Raw genomic sequence first — 22,968 nt, forward strand, 5'->3', positions numbered from 1 at the left:
TTTGATAGCTTTCACAAGGGAATAAACAGAAAACCTTTTGTCAATTGCTTTAGCTACTCGTTCAATCCTGTGCCTACACAAACTCTTCCATAAAAACATAAGAAATAGGAGCAGGAGTAGGCGATTTGGCCCCTCGAGCCTGCTCTGCCATTCAATAAGATCATGGCTGATCAGATCATGGACTCGGCTCCACTTCCCTGCCAACTCCCCATAACCTTTTATTTTCTTATTGCTCAAAAATCTATATCTCCGCCTTAAATATATTCAGTGACCCAGCCTCCACAGCTCCCTGGGGCAGAGAATTCCACAGATTTACAACCCTCAGAGAAGAAATTCCTCCTCATCACAGTTTTAAATGAACGTCCCCTTATTCTGAGACTATGCCCCCTAGTTTTAGTTTCCCCTATGAGTGGAAACATCCTCTCTGCATCCGCCTTGTCGAGCCCCCTCATTATCTTAAGTTTCGATAAGATCACCTCTTCTGAATACTAATGAGTGTAGGTCCAACCCACGCAACCTTTCTTCATAAGTCAACCCCCTCATCGCCAGAATCAACCAAGTAAACCTTCTCTGAATAGCGTCCAATGCAAGTATATCATTCCTTAAATATGGAGACCAAAACTGTATGCAGTCATCATCATAGGCGGTCCCTCGAGCGAGGATGACTTGCTTCCACAAGAGTTCTCAGATGTTTCAATGAAGGACCTGAACTCCAATTGAGGGGGTGGAAGATGCTTGTGCGTGGATTTTTTTAACGTGTAGTGACCAGTGCAAATCAGCCACCACAGTGGCTCGACAAAGCTAGGCCTTTATCCAGTGACAACTGTGAGCCAGGACGACTGGAGACCTGCTCTGCTGCACGGACCTAGTGCGCACACATATCTCAGTGTGGGCAGGCCTGCGCTGCCCCTGGGCCCTCTGCTCTTCTGGGCCCCATACCCTCATTCGTCACACCTTCACCCACGATGTTCCTGGGCCCAGCGCTCCAGCTCTATTTATAGCCTCGACCTGCGGTGGTGGTCTCTCACAGGTCGAGGCCACCCATGATGTACGCAGTACTCTAGGTGTGGCCTCACCAATACCCTGTACAGTTGTAGCAGGACTTCTCTGCTTTTATACTCCATCGTCCTGGCAATAAAGGCCAACATTCCATTTGCCTTCCTGATTACTTGTGATTCATGCATAAGGGCCCAGGTCACTCGGTATTGCTGCACTTTGCAATTTTGCTCATTTAAATTATAATTTGATTTTCTATTTTTCCTGCCAAAGTGGATAACCTTACATTTTCACACATTATACTCCAAATTTTTGCCCACTCGCTTAGCCTGTCTATATCCCGTTGCAGATTTCTTGTCCTCCGCACCATTTGCTCTCCCACCCATCTTTTGTATCGTCAGCAATCTTGGCTACATTACACGATCCCTTCAAGCAAGTCATTAATATAGATTGTAAATAGTTCAGGACCCAGCACCGATCCCTGTGGCACCCGACTAGTTACTGTTTGCCAACTGGAAAATGGCCCATTTATCCCAACTCTGTTTTCTGTAAGTTAGCCAACCCTCTATCCATGCTAATATATTACCCCCAACCCCGCAAACTTTTATGTTGTGCAGTAACCTTTTATGTGGCACCTTATCGAATGCCTTCTGGAAATCCAAATACACCACATCCACTGGTTCCCCCCATATCCACCCTGCTCATTACATCCTCACAGAACTCCAGCAAGTTTGTCAAACATTATTTACCTTTCATAAAACCATGTTGACTCTGCTTGATTGAATCATGCTTTTCCAAATGACCTGCTATTGCTACCTTAATAGTGGACACCAGCATTTTCCCAACGCCAGATGTTAGGCTAACTGGTCTATAATTTCCTGCTTTCTGCCGCCTACTTTTTTTAAATAGGAGCGTTACATTTGCGATTTTCCAATCTGCTGGGACCTCCCCAGAATCCAGGGAATTTTGGTAGATTACAACCAATGCATCCACTATCTCTGCAGTCACTTTTTTTAAGACCGGAGGATGCAAGCTTCAATAAGAGGCGGAATTACAATATTAATTTAGCAAGCCATAAGGTGCATTAGGCCATCATCACCACAATCTGTAACCTTGTAGTCTGGTACATCCTCCACTCCTTGATCACCATCAAACCTGGAGACCAACCCAGATTTAGTGGGCAGTTTAAAAAAGCATGCCAGGAGCAGTACAAGGCAAACGTAAAGATGTGCTACCAACTTTGCGTCAGGGCCTTGGAGAGAGGTGATTTGACAGAATTATACCAGGGATGAGAGACTTCAGTTATGTGGAAAGACTAGAGAAACTGGGATTGTTCTTGGAGCAGAGAAGGTTGAGGGGAGATTTAACAGAGATGTGGGTCAGTAACCAGAGGACACAGATTTAAGATAATTGGCAAAAAAAAAAAGGTGGGGCGATGAGAAATGTTTTTAACGCAGCAAGTTATGATCTGGAATGTACTGCCTGAAAGATGGTGAAAACAGATACAGTATTAACTTTCAAAAGGGAATTGGATAACTACTTGAAATGTGCAGGGCTATGGGGATGGAGTAGGGGAATGGAACTAATTAGATGGCTCTTTCCAAGAGCTGGCACTGACACAGTGAGCCAAATGGGGGCCTCCTTCTGTGCTGTAAGATTCTACGATTCTATGAACCTCGTGGTTCTAGACCTGATCACAGCCTTGATCCAGACATAAGGTGCAAGATGAATGCCAGCGGATAGAGGAGAATAACTGCCCTGAGCATCAAGGCAGCATTCGACCAAGTATGACAAGGACTCTTGGCAAAAACTGAGGTCAATTGAATCAAAGGGACACCCTCTCATGGCTGGAGTCATGTGTGATTAAAAGGAAGGTGGCTGTGTGTTTGTTGGAGGCAAATCATCACATTACATGGGATATATAACTAGGCCAAAGCTTGAGTACTATGTGCAGTTCAGGTCACCACATTACAGGAAGGATGTGATTGCACTAACTAGAAAGAGTGCAGAGATGATGTCTGAGGATATAACTAGGACTGGTAAACTTTCGCTATGAGGAAAGATTGGATAGGCTGGGGTTGTTTTCCTTGGAACAGAAGAGGCTGAGAAGAGATTTAATTAAAGTGTATAAAAATATGGGGGGTCTAGATAGGTCCTTCCAATCCATTCTCTTTCCCTTAGCAGAGGGGTCAATAACCAGGGGGCATAGATTTAAAGTAGTAGGTGGAAGGGTTAGAGGGGAGATGAGGAAGCATTTCTTCACCCAGAGGGTGGTGGGAGTGTGGTACTCACTGCCTGAAAAGGTGATAGAGGCAGAAACCCTCATCACATTTAAAAGGTACTTGGGTGTGCACTTAGAGCTGTAACCTACAGGGCTATGGACTCAGTTGTTGGGAGGTGGAATTAGGCTGGGTAACTATTTTTCAACCACCACGGACACGATGGGCCGAATGGTCATCTGTATTGTAATTTTCTATTATTCTATATACGATACAGAAACAGGCCATTCAGCCTAACCACTCCATGCTGGCGCTGATGCTCCATTCGAGCCTCCTCCCGTCTTTCCTCATCTAAATCTATCAGCATAACCCTCTATTCCCTTCTCCCTCATATGCTTGTCTAGCCTCACCTTAAATGCATCTATACTATTCACTTCAACCACTCCCTGTGGTAGCGAGTTCCACATTCTCACCGCTCTTTGGGTAAAGAATTTTCTTCTGAATTCCCGTTGGATTTCTTGGTGACTATCTTATATTGATGGCCTCTAGTTATGCTCGACCCACAAGTGGAAATAGTCTCTCTCTCTATACACTCCATCAAAACCTTTCATAACTTTAACGACCTCTATTAGATCACTGTTTTCAAGAGAAATGAGACCCAGTCTGTTCATCTTTCCTGATATGTATACCCTCACATTTCTGGTATCATCTTTGTAAATCTTCTCTGCATCCTCTCAAGCGCCACATATCCTTTTTATAATATGGTGACCAGAACTGTACGCAGTACTCCCAAGTGTGGTCTAACCAAGGTTCGATACAGATTCCCTATACCTCTTAGAAATAAACCCTAGTTCTTGGTTTGCTTTTTTTTTTAAAATGGCCTTGCTAACCTGTGACGCAACTTTTAGTGATTTGTCTATTTGTACTCCGAGATCCCTTTGTTCTTCTACCCCACCTAGACTCTCGCCCTCCAAGTAATAAGTGACCTCCCCGTTCTTCCTACCAAAATGCAATACTTCGCATTTATCTGTGTTGAACTTCATTTGCCAATTCTGCAAGTTTATTAATGTCATCCTGTAATTTGTTACAGTGCTCCTCATTATTGACTATCTTCCCCCAATTTGGTGTCATGCACAAATTTAGAAATTGTGTTTTGATTCCAAAGTCTAAATCATTAATATAAGTTGTGAACGACAGTGGTCCCAGCACTGATCCTTGTGGAACACCACTACCTACCTTCTGCCATTGTGAATAGCTACCATTTACCCCTACCCTCTGCTTTCTGTCTTGAAGCCAGCTAGCTATCCATTCTACTTGTCCCCTGACTCCACGTTCTCTGACTGTTCAGATAAGGTACCTTATCGAAGGCCTTTTGAAAATCTAGATAAATTACATCGACTGCATTACCATTGTCTATGTTCTCTGTTACCTCTTCAAAAAAAACAGTAGGGTTTGTCAAGCAAGCCTTTCCCTTTTGAAATTCATACTGACTCTTGGTTTAAAATGTTCATCTATTTTTCCTATCACCGATGTTAAGCTGACTGGTCTATAATTCCTTTGACATGTTCTATCCCCCTTAAATATAGGTATTAAGTTAGTTATCCACCAGTCCTCTGGCACTACATCTTTTTCTAATGAATTATTAAATATGTGTGGTTATACCTCTTCCCTAGATTCTTTAAAAATGCGTGGATGCAATCCATCGCGACGAGGGTTTTCTATTCTGAGTTAACATAGAAACATAGAAAATAGGTGCAGGAGCAGGCCATTCGGCCCTTCGAGCATGCACCACCAATCAATATGATCATGGTTGATCATGTAACCTCAGTACCCCACTCCTGCCTTCTCTCCATACCCCCTGATCCCTTTAGCTGTAAGGGCCACATCCAATTTCCTTTTGAATATGTCCAACGAACTGAACTCAACAACTTTCTGTGGCAGAGAATTCCACAGGTTCACAACTGTCTGGGTGAAAAAGTTTCTCCTCACCTCGGTCCTATATGGCTTACCCCTTATCTTTAGACTGTGACCCCTGGTCCTGGACTTCCCCAACATCGGGAACATTCTTCCTGCATCTAACCTGTCTAGTCCCGTCAGAATTTTATAAGTTTCTATAAGATCCCCTCTCATTCTTCTAAATTCCAGTGAGTATAAGCCTAACTGATCCAGTCTTTTCTCATATGTCAGTCCTGCCATCCCGGGAATCAGTCTGGTGAACCTTCGCTGCACTCCCTCAATAGCAAGCACGTCCTTCCTTCAGATTAGGAGACCAAAACTGCACATAATACTCAAGGTGTGGTCTCACCAATGCCCTGTACAACTGCAGTAAGACCTCCTTGCTCCTATACACTCATCCCCTTGCTATGAAGGCCAGCATGCCATTTGCTTTCTTGACTGCCTGCTGTACCTGCATGCCTACCTTCAATGACTGATGTACCATGAAACCCAGGTCTCGTTGCACCTCCCCTTTTACTAATCTGTCACCATTCAGATAATCTGCCTTCCTGTTTTTGCCACCAAAGTGGATAACCTCACATTTATCCACATCATTAGGCAAAAGCATTGCAGATGCAGTATATTCACCTAACCTGTCCAAGTCCCCCTGCAGCCGCTTAGCATCCTCACAGCTCACACTGCCACCCAGCTTAGTGTCATCTACAAACTTGGAGATATTACATTCAATTCCTTCTAAATCATTAATGTATATTATAAATAGCTGGGGTCCCAGCACTGAACCCTGTGGCACCCCACTAGTCACTGCCTGCCATTCTGAAAAGGACCCATTTATTCCCACTCTTTGCTTCCTGTCTGCCAACCAGTTCTCTATCCACATCAATACATTACCCCCAATACCATGTGCCTTAATTTTGCACACTAATCTCTTGTGTGGGACCTTGTCAAAAGCCTTTTGAAAGTCCAAATACACCACATCCATTGGTTCTCCCTTATCCACTCTGCTAGTTACATCCTCAAAAAAATTCTAAAAGACTTGTCAAGCATGATTTCCTTTTTATAAATCCATGCTGACTTGGACCGATCCTGTCACTGCTTTCCAAATGCGCTGCTATTTCATCTTTAATAATTGATTCCAGCGTTTTCCCCACCACCGATGTCAGGCTAACTGGTCTATAATTCGCTGTTTTCTCTCCCTTTTTTAAAAAGTGGGGTTACATTAGCTACCCTCCAATCCATAGGAACTGAACTAGAGTCCATGGAATGTTGGAAAATGACCATCAATGCATCTACTATTTCTAGGGCTACTTCCTTAAGTACTCTGGGATGCAAATTATCCCAGAGGATTTATCGGCCTTGAATCCCACCAATTTCCCTAACACAATTTCCTTACTAATAAGGATTTCCCTCAGTTCCGTCTTCTTGCTAGACCCTCAGTCCCCTAGTATATTTGGGAGGTTATTTGTGTCTTCCTTAGTGAAGACAGAACCGAAGTATTTGTTCAAATGGTCTGCCATTTCCTTGTTCCCCCATTATGAATTCATCTGATTCTGACTGCAAGGGACCTACATTAACCTTCACTAATCTTTTTCTCTTCACATGTCTGTAGAAGCTTTTGCAGTCAGTTTTTCTGTTCCCTGCAAGCTTACTCTCATACCCTCTTTTCCCCTCCTAATTAAACTCTTAGTCCTCTGCTGAATTCTAAATTTTTCCCAGTCCTCGGGTTTGCTGCTTTTTCTAGCCAATTTATATGCCTCTTCCTTGAATTTAACACTATCTCTAATTTCCCTTGTTAGCCATGGTTGAGCCACCTTCCCTTTTTTATTCTTGCGCCACACAGGGATGTACAATTGTTGTAGTTCATCCATGTGATATTTAAATGTCTGCCATTGCCTATCCACCGTCAACTCTTAAGTATCATTCTCCAGTCTATCCTAGCCAATTCACGTCTCATACCGTCAAAGTTTCTTTTCTTTAAGTTCAGGCCCTTAGTCTCTGAATTAACTGTCATTCTCCATCTTATGGTCACTCTTCCCCAAGGGGCCCCGCACGACCAGATTGCTAATTAATTCTTTCTCGTTACACAAGACCCAGTCTAGGATGGCCTGCTCTCGAGTTGGTTCCTCGACATATTGGTCTAGAAAACCATCCCTTATACACTCCAGGAAATCCTACTCCACAGTGGGCTAACCAAACTGGTAGCAATAATCAATATGTAGATTAAAGTTACCCATGATAACCGCTGTACCCTTATTGCATGTGTCTCTAATTTCCTGTTTGATGCCATCCCCAACTTCCCTACTACTGTTTGGTGGTCTGTACACAACTCCCACTAACGTTTTCTGCCCTTTGGTGTTTCGTAGCTCTACCCATATAGATTCCACATCATCCATGCTACTGTCCTTCCTTACTATTGCATTAATCTCCTCTTTAACTAGTAACGCTACCCCACCTCCTTTTCCTTCCTGTCTGTCCTTCCTGAATATTGAATACCCCTGGATGTTGAGTTCCCAGCCTTGGTTACCTTGGAGTCATGTCTCCGTAATCCCAATTACATCATATCCGTTAACAGCTATCTGTGCAGTCAATTCATCCACCTTATTACGAATGCTCCTCGCATTGAGACTCAGAGCCTTCAGGCTTGTTTTTTTAACACTCTTTTGTCCTTTTAGAATTATGTTGTAATGTGGCCTTTTTTGATTTTTGCCCTTGATTTCTCTGCCCTCCACTCTTTTCTCCTTCCTTCCTTTTGCTTCTGCCCCCATTTTACTTCCCTCTGCCTCCCTGCATAGATTCCCATTCCCCTGCCATTTTAGTTTAAACCCTTCCCAACACCACTAGCAAACACTCCTCCTAGGACATCGGTTGATCAGTTTATTTAATATATCCCCTCTTTTTATTTTAAATGTAATCTCATTACTAATCTCATCATTCAATGTCATGTCCACCTATTTTATCTCCCTGGTAAATACTAAAGCAAAATAATTATTTAATATTTCTTCCATCTCTCTATCATTACTGTGGTATTATCCTTAATGGCCCTATTCCTATCCCAACCTTTTTTATTGAAGTGTCTGTAAAATGTTTTTATGTTCCTTGATGATTAAATTTCAAAGTTCCTCTGTCTTCCTAATTTTTTTTGACTTCTCTCCTAATCTTTTCATATTCTTCCTTACCATGCACTCCCTTGCTGTCTGTGTACTTAATGTATGCTTCTTTCTTTGCCCTCAATTGTTCCCTTTTGGCTTTATTCATTCACAGACTCTACTGTTTAGTTTATTCTTTCCTTTTAGCGGAATATATTGTTCCTGCACTCTGAGCACCGTTTTAAATGTTTCTACGTTGTTTTTTTGCTAATACTGTTGCCCATTTTATTTTCCTAAGTTCTGTTCTCAGCGTCTTTTTAAAAAAAAAAAATCAGCTTTTTCCCAATCTATTACCCTGGTTTTCATCCTATTTATATCCTTCTCAATTATCATTTGAAGCATATTTATATTGTGGTCACTATTGCCTAGATGTTCCCCCTACTTTTACTTCTCTTATCTGCTCTAGTTCATTCTCCATTACAAGATCCAATAGCGAATCTGCCCTTGGACCTTTTTTTTACATATTGGGTTCGAAGGAGTCCTGTACACATTCCGTTTTACTTGCCTCTTCTGTCCAATCAATATCAATCCCCCATGATATTCTATGTTTTTTACTAGTTTCCCTAATTTGTCTGCATAATTCTTCCTGTACCTCCCTTCCACTATTATGTGGTCAATCGACTACACCTATTAGTGTGATTGATCCTTTATTATCTTTTATCTGTATCCATATGGATTCTATTTTATATAGCTGCATCACTTCTTTCGACTGTTATGTTATCCCTAATAAGCACAGCTGCTCCACCTCCTTTTTCCCTAGCTATCTTTTCTAAATATATTATACCTCGCAATGTTTAATTTCCCATCCTGATTTTTCTGTAGCCATGTCTCAATAATCCCTACTATGTCTGGTTCCTTGCAACGCATGATTGTCTCCAGCTCCCCTGTTACGGCCACTGTGTATTGCTGTACAGACAGTTTAATAGGAATTCCTCTCACTTTATGTTTAACCATCTTTTGAGACTCCTGATCTATAACTATCTATTCCCTTGCCATCAATGTCCTCTCTTACTTTATTCTTTCCTATGCTCTCTTTTCCTGTTTTGTTTATATTTAGGCTAGTTATGTTTCTTGTAGATCCCTCCCCCCCCATCTTACTAGGTTGAAAGCCTTTTTACCCTTTCTGCTAGGACACTGGTCCAATCTCGTTCAGGTGGAGACCGTCCTGTCAGTACAGCACCTTCCTGTTCTAGAACTGGTGCCAGTGTCCCATGAAAAGAAATCCCTCTTTTCCAAACCAACCCTTTCGCTACGTGTTAATTCTCCTGATCTGTCTGTTTCTATGCCAATTTTCACATTGCTCGGGCAATAATCTAGAGGTCCTGCTTTTTTAATTTAGAGCCTAACTCCTGATGCTGTTTCAGCAGGACCTCTCCCTCTTCCTATCTTGGCTGTAGATGACACTATCTATCCCCCTAATTGTCGAGTCCCCTATCACTACCACATTTCTATTCTGCTCTCTCCGCCCCCTCCCCCTCACCCCTGGCTTGGACAGCCTTCTGAGCCATGATGCCTTGGTCTGCATTGTGGCTGTCCTCCCTGCAATCATCTTGTCCTCACAGGTAGCAAATACATCGTACCTGTTGGACAGGACCTTTTATCTGTGGAACCCCCTTCTCAACCTCTCCTAAATTCCTGCTACCCGGCTCCCTATCAGTCACACCCTCCTTTGCTGAACCTGTGCTTTCCTCTGTGGTGTGACTGTATTCTGGATAAAACTGCTCAGAAATTCCTTCCCCTCCCTTGCGTGATGGAGTGTCTCCAACTCTCACTCCAGCTCATTGACTCTGAGCTGGAGAGATTCGAGATGGAGACATCTCCTGCAGACGTGTTTGCTCAGGGCAGTCTCCTTATCCATAAACACAAGAAGAAAAGAATTAGGAGCAGGATTAGGCCATTCGGCCCCTCGAGCCTGCTCCACCATTCAATTAGATTATGGCTGATCTTCTACCTCAACTCTACTTTCTTGCATAATCTCCATATCTCGATTCCTTTTCTATCCAAAAATCTATTGATCTCTGTCTTGAATATACTCAAAGACTGAGCCTCTACAGCCCTCTGGGGTAGAGAATTCCAAAGATTCACTACCCTCTTGAGTGAAGAAGTTTCTCCTCAGCTCAGTCCTAAATGGCTGACCCCTTATTCTGAGACTTTGACCCCTGATTCTTGACTCCTCAGTCAGAGGAAACATCCTCCCTGCATCCATCCTGTCGAGCCCTGTAAGAATTTTGTATGTTTCAATGAGATCACCTCTCATTTTTCTAAACTCTGGAGAATATAGGCCAAGTCTACTCAGTTTCTCCTCATATGACAATCCACTCATCCCAGGAATCAGTCTGGTGCACCTTCGTTGCACTCCCTCTATGGAAAGTATATCCTTCCTTGGGTAAGGAGACCAAAACTGTACACAATACTCCAGGTGCGGTCTCGCCAGGGTCCTATATAATTGCAGTAAGACATTGTTACTCTTGTACTCAAACCCTCTTGTAATATAGGCCAAAGTACCATTTGCTTTCTTAATTGCTTGCTGTACCTGCATGTTAACTTTCAGTGACTCGTACAAGGACACCCAGGTCCTTCTGAACACAACATTTCCCAATCTCTCACCATTTAAAAAAAAAAACTCCGCTTTTCTATTTTTCCTACCAAAGTGGGATAACTTCACATTTCTTCACATTATATTCCATTTTCCATGTTCTTGCCCACTCACTTAGCCTGTCTATATCCCCTTGAAGTCTCTTTGCATCCTCCTCACAACTTACATTCCCACCTAGCTTTGTATCATCAGAAAACTTAGATATATTACATTTGGTCCCCTCATTCAAATCATTGATATAGATTGTGAATAGCTGGGGCCCAAGCACCGATCCTTGTGACACCCCACTAGTTACAGCCTGCCAACCCGAAAATAACCCGTTTATTCCTACTCTCTGCTTTCTGTCCGTTAACTAATCCCATGAGCCTTAATTTTGTTCAATAATCTCTTCCCGAATGCCTTCTGAAAATCCAAATACATCACATCCACTGGTTCTCTTTCCCCACCCCCCCCCCCCACCCCATCTGTTCTGCTAGTTACAGCCGCAAAAACTCTCCTTTCATAAATCCATGTTGACTCTGCCGAACCCTATTATTATTTTCTAAGTGCCCTGTTAAAATGTCCTTAGCATTTTCGCCACTACTGATGTCAGGCTAAGTTCTGTCGTTCCCCCTTTCCTTTCTCCCTCCTTAAATAGCAGGGTTACATTCGCTACCTTCCAATCTGCAGGAACCGTTCTAGAATCTATGGAATTTTGGAAGATGGCAACCAGTGCATCAACTATCTCTAAAACCATCTCTTTCAAAACCCTAGGATGTAGGCCATCAGGTACAGGGGATTTATCAGCTTTCAGTTCCATTAATTTCTCCAGTATTTTTTTTTACTAATACTAATTTCTTTCAGTTCCTCATTCTCGCTAGACCCTTGGTACTCTACTATTTCCGGGAGGATTTTTGTGTCGTCATCTGCGAAGACCGACACAAAGTATTCAATTTCTCTGCCGTTTCCTTATTTCCGATTATAATTTCTCCTGTCTCAGCCTGTAGGGGACTCGCATTTACTTTTGCTAATCTTTTCCTTTTTACATACCTGTAGAAGCTTTTCCACTCTGTTAATGTCTTTCGCCAGTTTACTTTAATTCTATTTTCCCTTTCCTTGCTGAACTCTAAAATCCTCCCAATCCTCAGGCTTACTGCTGTATTTGGCAACATTATAAGCCCCTTCCTTTGATCTAATACTATCTTTAACTTCTCTTGTTAGCCATGGTTAGACCACTTTTCTTGTGGGGGTTTTTGTGTCTCAAAGGAATGTATGTTTGTTGCAAACTCTCAATACTGCAGTCCAGACACACAACCTGCACTGCTATATCTTAGTCTAGCCTTATTTTATTTATTTAATTAGTTAAAGTCTTTATTCAATGATTATTTATAGTTATATTAATTAGTTTAACTAGTTAAGCTATAAGTTTAATACAGTATTTTATAGTTTCTTGCACCTAGTTTAAACCACAGTCCTAGGTTAGGTAAGTGTTGTTGGGCCAACCATCTTAAGGTGGTTTATCAATGACCTTCCCTCCATACAGTCAGTCATTCGGATGTTTCGCTTATGATTTCACAGTTATTTACCTTTATTCAAAACTCCTCCATCATTGAGCAGCTCATGCCATTCTACAGCAGGGCTTGGACAACATTCAGGCTTTGGCTAACAAGTGGCAGGTAGCATTTGTCTCATGGAAGTACCAGGTAATGACCATCTTAAATAAGAGAACATCCAGTCATCTCCCCGACATTCAGTGTTGGCGCCATTGTTGAGTTGTCCACTATCAACATCTTGCGGGGGGCCACCACTGACCAGAGGTTTAACAGTCATATCAATACCGTGGCAACAAGAGTAGGACAGAAGTTGAATACTCTGCAATTAGTGGCTCATCTCGTGATCCTTCAAATCCTCTTTGCCATCTACAAGGCTCACATGGAATGACGCAGCCACAACACTTGAGAAACTTGGCATCCAAGAGGATTAATTGATCTGTGCCACTGGATTCAGTATCCACCTCGTCTAGTACTGATGCACTGCAGCAACACACCCAGCTTACTAGAACTGCATCTCCCTCCTTTGAAGCCTCAACTGCCAAGACCAGAACAGCAAGAATATCGAATGCAACCATCTCGAAGTTACTCTGAGTTTCTCGCTATCCTAATTTGCCCATATGTATAGCTGTTCCTTCTTAATCACTGGATCAATATTCCTGAATTCCTTAACTAGCATCATTGTGGGAACACAGTCATCACGAGCACTGCAGCAGTTGAAGGAAAAGACACACCATCATCTTCGGTCAACTAGGGAGGGGCAGTAAATGCAATCTAGCCAGCATCAGCGACATCCCGAGAACAAATATATTTTAAATAATGCAAGTACATGATTGTTATAAATTAAAAATTGACTGCTTGGATTTATCATGTAATTTTATGGAAGCGTGCATCCCAGATTTAATTAATCTTATCCTATGTTTTGTATAAAACTTGATTTTGTAATTGAGAAATTATTTTTCTAGCCTTTTGCTTTTCAGATGGTGGAACTTGATATAGAAATGTTGTTTACTAATCTTATGTTTTGTTACAGGAATCCTGATTACAACTATAGCCTCAAAGGGTGAGTTGCAAAACTGGCCAGATCTCTTACCTCAATTATGTGGGCTTTTGGATTCAGAAGATTACAATACGTGTGAAGTAAGTTTGTTCTGCAGCTTTTAGTAATTTCAGAATTTTAATTTGATCAGGTGCCAAGCCAGTTGTTGACCACATGAAAGGTCCTATTTTGAGGATGGTATGTGTGGATAACCTAATTAGATATGATTAGCATTACCTCAAGACCAGCTTTAACAAAATGGCTTGGATTTTCCTATGTTTTGTCGCAACATTTTGGGCAATTCGGGAGTGATCAGAAGTCAAAAATTAGATATTGACCTGCAGCACTGTCCTCGTGCCTTTAATAACACTGTAAAGATTTTCCACGAGAGGCGAGGTCAATAGCCGTAAGTGCTCACTCAAGTTCTGATGGCTGTATATAAATTACATTTAAATAATACTGTGATGGAAACTGTTGGATTTCCCAATGTCTCCACCTATGGCCTATCCATTGCTGAAAACCCCAGTGTATGAGTTGTGTAGCACTGCTACTCAGTTTCTGACAGATGGGAGTGCATTTAGATGGGCATTTCACAGGATGTTTAAATTTTGATTCTTAATCAATTGAATATTCGTTGGGTATTTTCATCAAAACATTGATGTTTAGTTCAGTATTTATTATTGTGCTTTGAGCCTTTCTTTATTTGACCAATAAATTCAACGGTACAGGCAATTGTGTATCCATTAGGGTTTCACCTCTATTTATGTTCTTTAGAGGAAGATGAGGAACACAGAGAGGCAAAATTAATTGGGCACTACCTCTGTCTCCCCCTAAGCAATACTTACAAAGCCTGTGCTTCACTAGTGAGGCTATACAGCAGTTTATGCCACGTGCTCACCCTGTACCTGGAGCCCACCTCCATCAGAAGCATCATATTGCTAGTGTCAGCAAAGGTGAACTTCTACACCACAGGATAATTTCAGTCTGCATTTGGGGAAATTTGTAACGTGAGCCATTCGTCTAGACACGTGCAAAACAATTTACTTGTGCATTGGTTGCTGCAGCTGACTAGTATATTACATTTCCTATGGACATTGCTTATCAGTATGACAGGGCCGTGCAGCTTTAGTGGGCAGATTTCCCCAGCTGTAAGTTGTCATCGATTATACTCGTGTCACCATATTGTTTCCTTTTCCACAATGCAATCAACTTTCACTCAATAAATATCCAGCTGGTCAGTCATAAACGTCAAAGAGATGAAAATAGTAGCTATCCAAGAAGCTACCATAATTCTTGGAGGCAGATGAGCACCAATGTAATGGTTCATGGTGTCATCAGAATCATTACAGAGTGGACAACAGGCATTCTGAAGACATGTATGAGGTGCTTTAATATCTTTTCAGTACAGTCCAGCCAGGGTGTCAGGAACAAATAGTGCACAACTGCTTTTTAAATAGGCCTCCTGATGCATGCCCCAAAGACATCAGGAGAAGCACAAGACCAGAAATTTGAACAGACAACCAAGGAACCACTGCAGGAAGAAGTTGCAAAGAAGAACCTTTTGCTGGCTGTATGATATCAATGGGGAAAGCTAATATTGGACACATTTTCCTAACTTACCTGTGCTCATTGCTGCAGTAGTCCTGTCTCTATTTTTGTCCTTTACAGAAACACTCAATCATTCATATACAGTGATCTGGCTCTCTTACAAATTCTGTCTACAATTTCTTAAACACTCCAATATATTCTCCCACCCAACCAAAAAAAACAAGTATCTATGAAAACAATTTGTTGATTAACAAAAATTCTTCTGTCTTCCTACTGTCCTTTTGTCCCACTATGCCTCCCCTAGTATGTACAATTGTGTTTTCTTTCAGTCCTAACATTTTACTTCTCTCCTCCCTCAGTGGCAAGAAGGTGTAAAGTGATTGGCTGGTGCTTTGCCACAGTTTGGCGACTCAGATAGCCCTCGTCTCTAAAACACGCATTATCGATCATGTTTCTGCAGATAGTTAATGGACTCCTCCAACTGAGGCATAATCACCAGTAGCTGTACCTATATTTGCTGTGCAAGCATCGTTCCTTTATATTCAAAATCATTGAGATGTGAGTCCTGAGGCACCTCCGCAAAGGGGAGAAATTTGTCGCCGCTCTTTTCAACAATGACTGCCTCATCCTCTTTTCCCCTCCACCCTCCTCCTTTGGTCACTCATGCTGTGTAAGTCACCATGTGTACTGCCCTCTGCTCATTAACTACTGCCCCCCTCCCCTGGGGATGGGGATCTCTGGGCAGGGCTCTGGAGGGAGAGTGTGGATTGCATTGTGTAAAGAGGGTTTGCTTGGCTCTGAATCAGAGGGACAAATTCCTCTTGCTGTTCTTCCTTTCCTTTACCTAGATGAGTGCAGAAAGAGGTAAGCATGGATAGATGAGTGGTGTAGTGGCCATATCACTTTCAGGGCAAGACATGACCATAACTACTTGCAGTGTGTTATGATCAATTATGCATGCGCAGCAGAGGCATGAGCAAATGAATTTCGGGGATAACCTAAAACTGGGACCTCGCTTGCTATTTCGCTGTCTCCATTACTTCTCCTGTATATCTTTACAAGAGCTCCTCTTCATTTAGCGTGAGAGTTCAAAGGCTGTAGATTCAAGTTGCTATTGTCTTCAGTCACTGCTACAAACTCCATTCCCTAGCCACCGACTCCATTGCTGTCTCTGGCAACTGTCTGATCCTGAACCAGACTGTTCGCAACCTTGGTGTCATATTTGACCCTTCGAGGAGCATCCAACCACACAGGCACGCCATCATTAAAACTACCTAATTCCACCTCCGGAAAGTCGCCCGACTCAGTCCCTGCCTCAGTTCATTTTCGAAAGAATTCCTCATACATGCCTTTGTTGGCTCTAGACTTGACTGTTCCAACGCACCCTGGTCGGCCTTCCACATTCTACCCTCTGTAAATTTGAGGTCATTCAAAACTCTGCTGTCCGTGTCTTAACTCACACCAAGCCCGTTCACCCATCATCCCTGTGCTCACCTATATTAGCTCCTGATTAAGCAGCGCCTTGATTTTAAAGTTCTCGGCCTTGTTTTCAAATCCTGCCATGGGCATCGCCCCTCCCCATCTCATCTCCTGCAGCCCACATCCCTCCGAGATCTCCGCTCCTCTAATTCTGGCCTCTTGAGCATTTCCATTTTCAATTGCTGTGCCTTTGCCTTCAGTTGCTAAAGCCTCAAGCTCTGGAATTTCCTCCCAAAACCTCTCCACCTCTCTCTCCTCCTGTAAAACACTCCTTAAAGCCTACCTCTTTTCTGCCCAAATAGGACATTTTGTTTTATAATGCTTCTGTAAAGCACCTGGGGACATTTTACTACTTAAAGGTGCTATACAAATACAAGTTGTTGCTGGTGCTCTGTCATTGGTTAAGTTACTTTCTCCTTTTTAAGAAGAAAATAGATAGTGTGAAGGTGCTCTATTTGTCATCCAACCCTGGTATTGGTAAGCATTTTTAATGGGGGTCCCCACCACTTAAACTGTCCATGCTTATTGGGGTCACCAGCTATATCGAGTAAATAGCGCTAACCATTTGCACTGAATTCAATTACAAAGGCGCTGGCTATTTCGGGCAGCGGTGGATCAGACTTGTGGTATTACATGCATACTTATTTAACACACCTCATAATCATTGTTACATTTAGAGATTCCACTGCAGCAGAAAAATGTTGTCTTGAAAGTTATTTCTAATTATGAGCAGCAGAAGTCCTGGGAGCATTGGATTTCTCTTGGCCACAGCTGTCCTTGGCACTTATAAATCCTTTGTTATTTTCACAGGGACAATTTCACTTAGAGTGACATAAGAATGCTCCGCCATTCAGAAAGATCATGGCTGATCTGGCCGTGGACTCAGCTCCACTTACCCGCCCGCTCCCCATAACCCTTAATTCCCTTATTGGTTAAAAATCTATCTATCTGTGACTTGAATCCATTCAATGAGCTAGCCTCAACTGCTTCCTTGGGCAGAGAATTCCACAGATTCACAACCCTCTGGGAGATGAAATTCCTTCTCAACTCGGTTTTAAATTGGCTCCCCGTATTTTGAGGCTGTGTCCCCTAGTTCTAGTTTCCCTGATCAGTGGAAACAACCTCTCTGCCTCTATCTTGTCTATCCCTTTCATTATTTTGAATGTTTCTATAAGATCACCCCTCATCCTTCTGAACTCCAAAGAGTAAAGACCCAGTCTACTCAATCTATCATCATAAGGTAACCCCCTCATCACCGGAATCAGCCTAGTGAATCGTCTCTGTACCCCCTCCAAAGCTAGTATATCCTTCCTTAAGTAAGGTGACCAAAACTGCACGCAGTACTCCAGGTGCGGCCTCACCAATACCCTGTACAGTTGCAGCAGGACCTCCCTGCTTTTGTACTCCATCCCTCTCGCAATGAAGGCCAACATTCCATTCGCCTTCCTGATTACCTGCTGCACCTGCAAACTAACTTTTTGGGATTCATGCACAAGGAGTTTCATGCACAAGGAGTTTCATGCACAAGGACCCCCAGGTCCCTCTGTTTGTCTGTTTTATTGGATTCAAGTCATTATTGTTACTATACCAGTAAGCTCAATGGAGACTTGAAACATTATAAATATAAACACTACCAGTTTCTTCAAAATTTCACTAACAAAATTCCATTCAATTAACACAGTTTAACAATTAAAACGGTTTGTAACGCTGAGGAAAACATAGTGATGAGCATCAGATACTAATGTGGCTAGGCAAGTATCTTGAAAATTGAGGCAGTTGTATGATCTAAAAATACTAAGGCCTAGAAATTGACTTCCTTCGCACCTCCAGGGGGGCGCGATAACGGGGCACGAAGCACTTGCCGACTGGACATGGCAAGATCGACTCCCGCTATATTCGGCGGGAGGTTTGCGGCGGCAGTATGGCGTGTGTCCCGATCTTCTTCGTCCGAAGATCGTGACATCGCTGCGGTAGCGCCCCGAACCCGAACTTTGGTTCCGCCCCCTGCAGCATTGTCGGGCGAAAACACCAGCAGCTGCAGGAGGTGTTCATCGGGAGGCTGAGCGCTTCGGGGGTAATTCTTTAAGGCGAGGTGGCCAAGGCAAGTAAAATAATTTGTGGAAATTTCTCAGGCAATTTTTAAAATCATTTTTGCTCCAGATCAATCAACCCGGCATTCTGCAGTTGATTGGGCTGGATCGCGGCTGCCGTCAGGGTCCAGGTAAGTTTTTATTCCTTTTGCAGAGCCTTCCCTTTAAAGGAGGGGAGGAGCCTTCCAACGCGGTAGCACTGCAAGGCCCAGTGTGACTGCACGCCTACTTGATTTAGCGCTCCACTTCCTTCCTGGAGTGCAAACCCCAAATTTTTTTTAAGTTTTTAAAAAAAACATTAGCACCTGCCGCTGATTTTTTTTCAACTGTTAAAAGTTAGCGCCCCACTTGAATTTCTCCCCCATAATTCTGTAATCAAAGCTTTGGTTTCTCTCTCGAACACTCGATACAAGAATTCTAGATGCACTTTTATGGTCCCCTTCTTGTAGCGGGCAAATCGCATTAACACCAACGTGCCCATTATAAGTGGCGGGGACTTAACCAGCTGAGTTGAATTAACCAGTACTTAATTGCAAAATAATTGATTGACGGACCCATGGACTGACAGTTGTGGATCTATCCGTAATGAAAAAGATACCGATCTGTATTTGGTCAGTTCAGTCACTTTTAATAAACCTATTTGGTTATGGAGTTCTCTGGTTGCTTCCTATCATGAAATATTCTGCATCCACGGGGCTGCAGAAAAGCAATCAAAATGATTATTTCTCCTATAAGATAGTTATTATATGGAATGTTTAAAAAGACACTTTAATTTGAAAATGCATATATATATATATATAATATATATAGCACCATAGTGATGTTTCTCTTTAACCCTGTGCCACCACTTGTAGATGAATATGGTAACAATGCAACTTCAGTAGTGGGAGTGGAGTTCACAACCATCTATTGTGCCCTGCTCTTCTCCCTTGCCGCCTCCACCCCCACCCCCAAAAAAGTGTACAAATCTGCATAGTCAGTTTTGTTTTGTTGCAAAATAGCTTCTGCGTAGCATTGGGTTGATTTTAGTATCCATGCTTCAAACTAAATCTGTTTATTGTTGATTCCAAGCTTCTGTGCTGACTAGGCCTCCTTTGCAATTGAGGTCTTTATTACAGGTTGAAGTAAATGGATTTTGAATCAGCCCAATAAACAGTTCAAAGCTTTCAATCTTTTAACACTGCAAAATCTATTGTGCACCAAAAAACAAATGATACCAGATTAATAGTTTTATTCGAAGAACAATTCTGAAGGTTCTATTCATTAATTCTATTTGATAAGATACTTAAGGAATTTGTAAGAAAAGGAAGTTTGAATGTTGAAAAATTTCTTCAGTCCGTATAAGTTTAAACCAAAAATAAGTAACAAGATCTGCTGTGACTGGGTCTTATGGTAGAACATTTTTTATCTCTGCAGTTTGCAAAGAGTAATCTAATTGATGTATTCAGATGACATCCTCAATTATGTGAGCAAAAATTGAATTAGTTATGCTAAGAGTTTGCAGATTACTGTACAAAGTTTTATTGGTAGTCATGTTCAATTTCTGGTTTGTTTTTGTATGCACTGAAAGATTGAGTGTAACATGGCGCACGGTGTTATTAATTTGCAGTTGATTATAGTAGTGAAAATTAAATCAACTAGAGATAGAGTGCTGTATGCAGAATGTGGGATGTGGGGTTTTGAAACAAATATTTGTTTGGTGGAAACTTTGTCTTTAAATACCCTGGGGCCGAAATTGCCCTCCAACCAAAAGGGGGTGCACTCACCGATCTTGAAGATTTTTCTCTGCCCAAATCCATGGGCCGGAGAGTAGTGCGATATTCAGCTCTTTGAACTTTATTTTGTTCCGGGTGGTGAAGTCTGATTGCAGCAGGGCGGAAGTGCAAGGGGAGCGTAGCAACGTCCCTCCCCTTCAGTTAAAGGGGAGGACCGCCTTGAACTCTGCGGCCACGTTAGTGGCACCCACTGGGCCACCATGGAGGGTTTTGGCCGGGCCGGGTTGCCTGCTGGTGGCTCGGCCGAACCCGTGGCCGACTTCTTGAATCCGCCAACAATACAACGGCCCTTTAAGGGCACACGGCGGTAATGGCTCTTTAATAAATGGGTAGTTTCGGCCCTGTGTTTTTGACTTCCTGAGTGCCAGTTTTTAAAAATCATGAATTTGATTGAAAACAGGAATTTCACAGCTGTATTCCTTGAATTGGCACTGGTGCTGCAGGGCTGCTTTCTCTCCATATATGGGAATAACCATGTTTGTTCAGACTCCTAACAGCTGTATTCCCTTCAGTCATGTGCTATACAAGTGTCCCCTTAGCAACCACCGTTCCACCAGTGAACATAAATCTAAACAATTAGAATGGTCCCTGGGTACTCAGCTTTCACAATAACACAGAACTAATGATTTTTTTTTCCACCGCTTTGAAAGAATGTGTTTTCTATGCTATTGCGTTGCTCGGACAGCATCACTTTAAGTCTCGTTGAACTTCTAATTAGCATGTAAATACTTTGAAAAGGAATAGAGTTTGGAGACTTGTCTGGTTTTTAATCTAACAGTCAAGACATGAAAATGCAGGTGTGTCCTCACTTATGCGTTCAGTTGCTGTCTGAATGTTATCTAGCAGGTTATCAGTTCAGCTGCCTCCATGCTACATTATTTAGACTGGATCTCATTCAAATCGGAAGTCGTCACAGTGTCAGAAGTGCTGTTACAAGTTGATTTCTTAATCGTAGAGCATAATTGACACATTTGCCTGGAATTTATTTGTTGTACTGTTCTCTCCCCATTTCAGGGAGCCTTTGGTGCTCTTCAGAAGATCTGTGAAGACTCTGCAGAGATTTTAGACAGTGATATCCTGGATAGACCCCTCAATGTCATGATTCCTAAATTTCTGCAATTTTTTAAACACAGCAGTTCCAAGATAAGGCAAGTTCAATTCATACTATGTATGCTTTTGATATGCAAGCTTTCTGTAATATTTCATGAAAGCTATTTCTTCTCAAATAGTCAGACCTTCATATTTCTAAATTTAAAAATGTTGTGGTATCCAATTGAGACAGTGCAACTCCCTTGGGTTCATTACAGCCCCATTACACTAGTCAATTTTCTCAAACTTTTGGAAACATACTATCTTAGTTAAATTTTAGCGCTAATCTTGAAAGATTATCCTAGTTCTAGAATGGGAGATGGGATGAGATTGGACATATAAGGGATACACCAGACAAAGAACAAAGACATAAGTGAAAGAAGCAATGGGACAGTTGGCCAGGAAACTAAAACAGAGAGCTATTTAGAGAAGATCATGTCCCTTGTAGGTCAAGCTTTGTCCCATCTTCTCCAAAACCTAAGAGAATCTTCGTTTGTGATTTGACAAAGAATTGGAAAGATTGGCTATGAATTAAAAAAAAAAAAAATCAGAGCTTGTTACTTCAATATGTAGAATGTTTAATTTTGGGGTACGTTAAAAATAAACTATTTTGTATGGTTGCTATTAAGCAACATATAAAATTTAGTTCTAACTAGTCAAGACTTGGGAATATGCAGCACTTTTACACTAGCCATTTCACATCCAAAAAGTTTTTATTTGCAACAACATTTAAATTTGGCCATTTTTCTCAAAAATATTGCCATGATTAAATGCAGCTCATCCTCTCATGTTTCTGTTGCTAGAGATTCATTCTTCAGCTGTTCCTTCGGTATAAAATTGAATTTGTGTCACTTGGATGATTTCTGCCATTTATAAATGGACCGGCTGTTTGTAAATGAACTTTAAAGTTTTAGACTTTTAAAACATTTATTATAGGCTAATATACTAACTATATAATTTTACATGCATGGCATGTTGGGATAGAATATTGGGATACCAAATATAGTGGGGAACCAAGGGGCTAATAAGAATGAGGAACTTAAAATAATTCAGTATAGAAAAAGTACTTGAGAAACTAATGGGACTAAAAGCTGATAAATCCCCTGGACCTGATGGTCTACATCCTAAGGTTCTAAAGGAGATAGCTGCAGAGATCGTGGATGCATTGGTTGTGATCTTCCAAAATTCCCTAGATTCTAGAATGGTCCTAGCGGATTGGAAGATAGCAAATGTAACCCCGCTATTCAAGAAAGGAGGGAGAGAGAAACCGGAACTACTGGCCAGTTAGCCTGACATCAGTCATTGGAAAAGTACTGGAAGCCATTATTAACAAAGTGGTAACAGGGCACTTGTGGTTAGGCAGAGTCAACATGGTTTTATGAAAGGGAAATTGTGTGTATCAAATTTATTATGTTTTTTGAGGATATAACTAGCAGTGGACCAGTGGACCAGTGGATGTAGCATATTTAGATTTCCAAAAGGCATTTGATAAGGTGCTACATAAAAGGT

General features: G+C 41.9%; 1 protein-coding gene across 5 annotated transcripts in view; it reads left to right on the forward strand.

The window, feature by feature from the left end:
• Nucleotides 1–22,968, forward strand: part of tnpo1 (transportin 1) — a 172,831-nt gene that overhangs the window by 71,502 nt on the left and 78,361 nt on the right. For all 5 annotated transcript variants that reach the window (XM_070885929.1, XM_070885930.1, XM_070885933.1 and 2 more), the window contains 2 exons: nucleotides 13,473–13,579; nucleotides 21,385–21,518. In XM_070885929.1, coding sequence (XP_070742030.1) covers nucleotides 13,473–13,579; nucleotides 21,385–21,518 — 241 coding nt within the window. The remainder of the gene's footprint in view (nucleotides 1–13,472; nucleotides 13,580–21,384; nucleotides 21,519–22,968) is intronic.

This window comes from Pristiophorus japonicus, chromosome 1 (assembly GCF_044704955.1).
Source record: "Pristiophorus japonicus isolate sPriJap1 chromosome 1, sPriJap1.hap1, whole genome shotgun sequence".
NCBI classification, from domain to species: Eukaryota; Metazoa; Chordata; class Chondrichthyes; family Pristiophoridae; genus Pristiophorus; species Pristiophorus japonicus.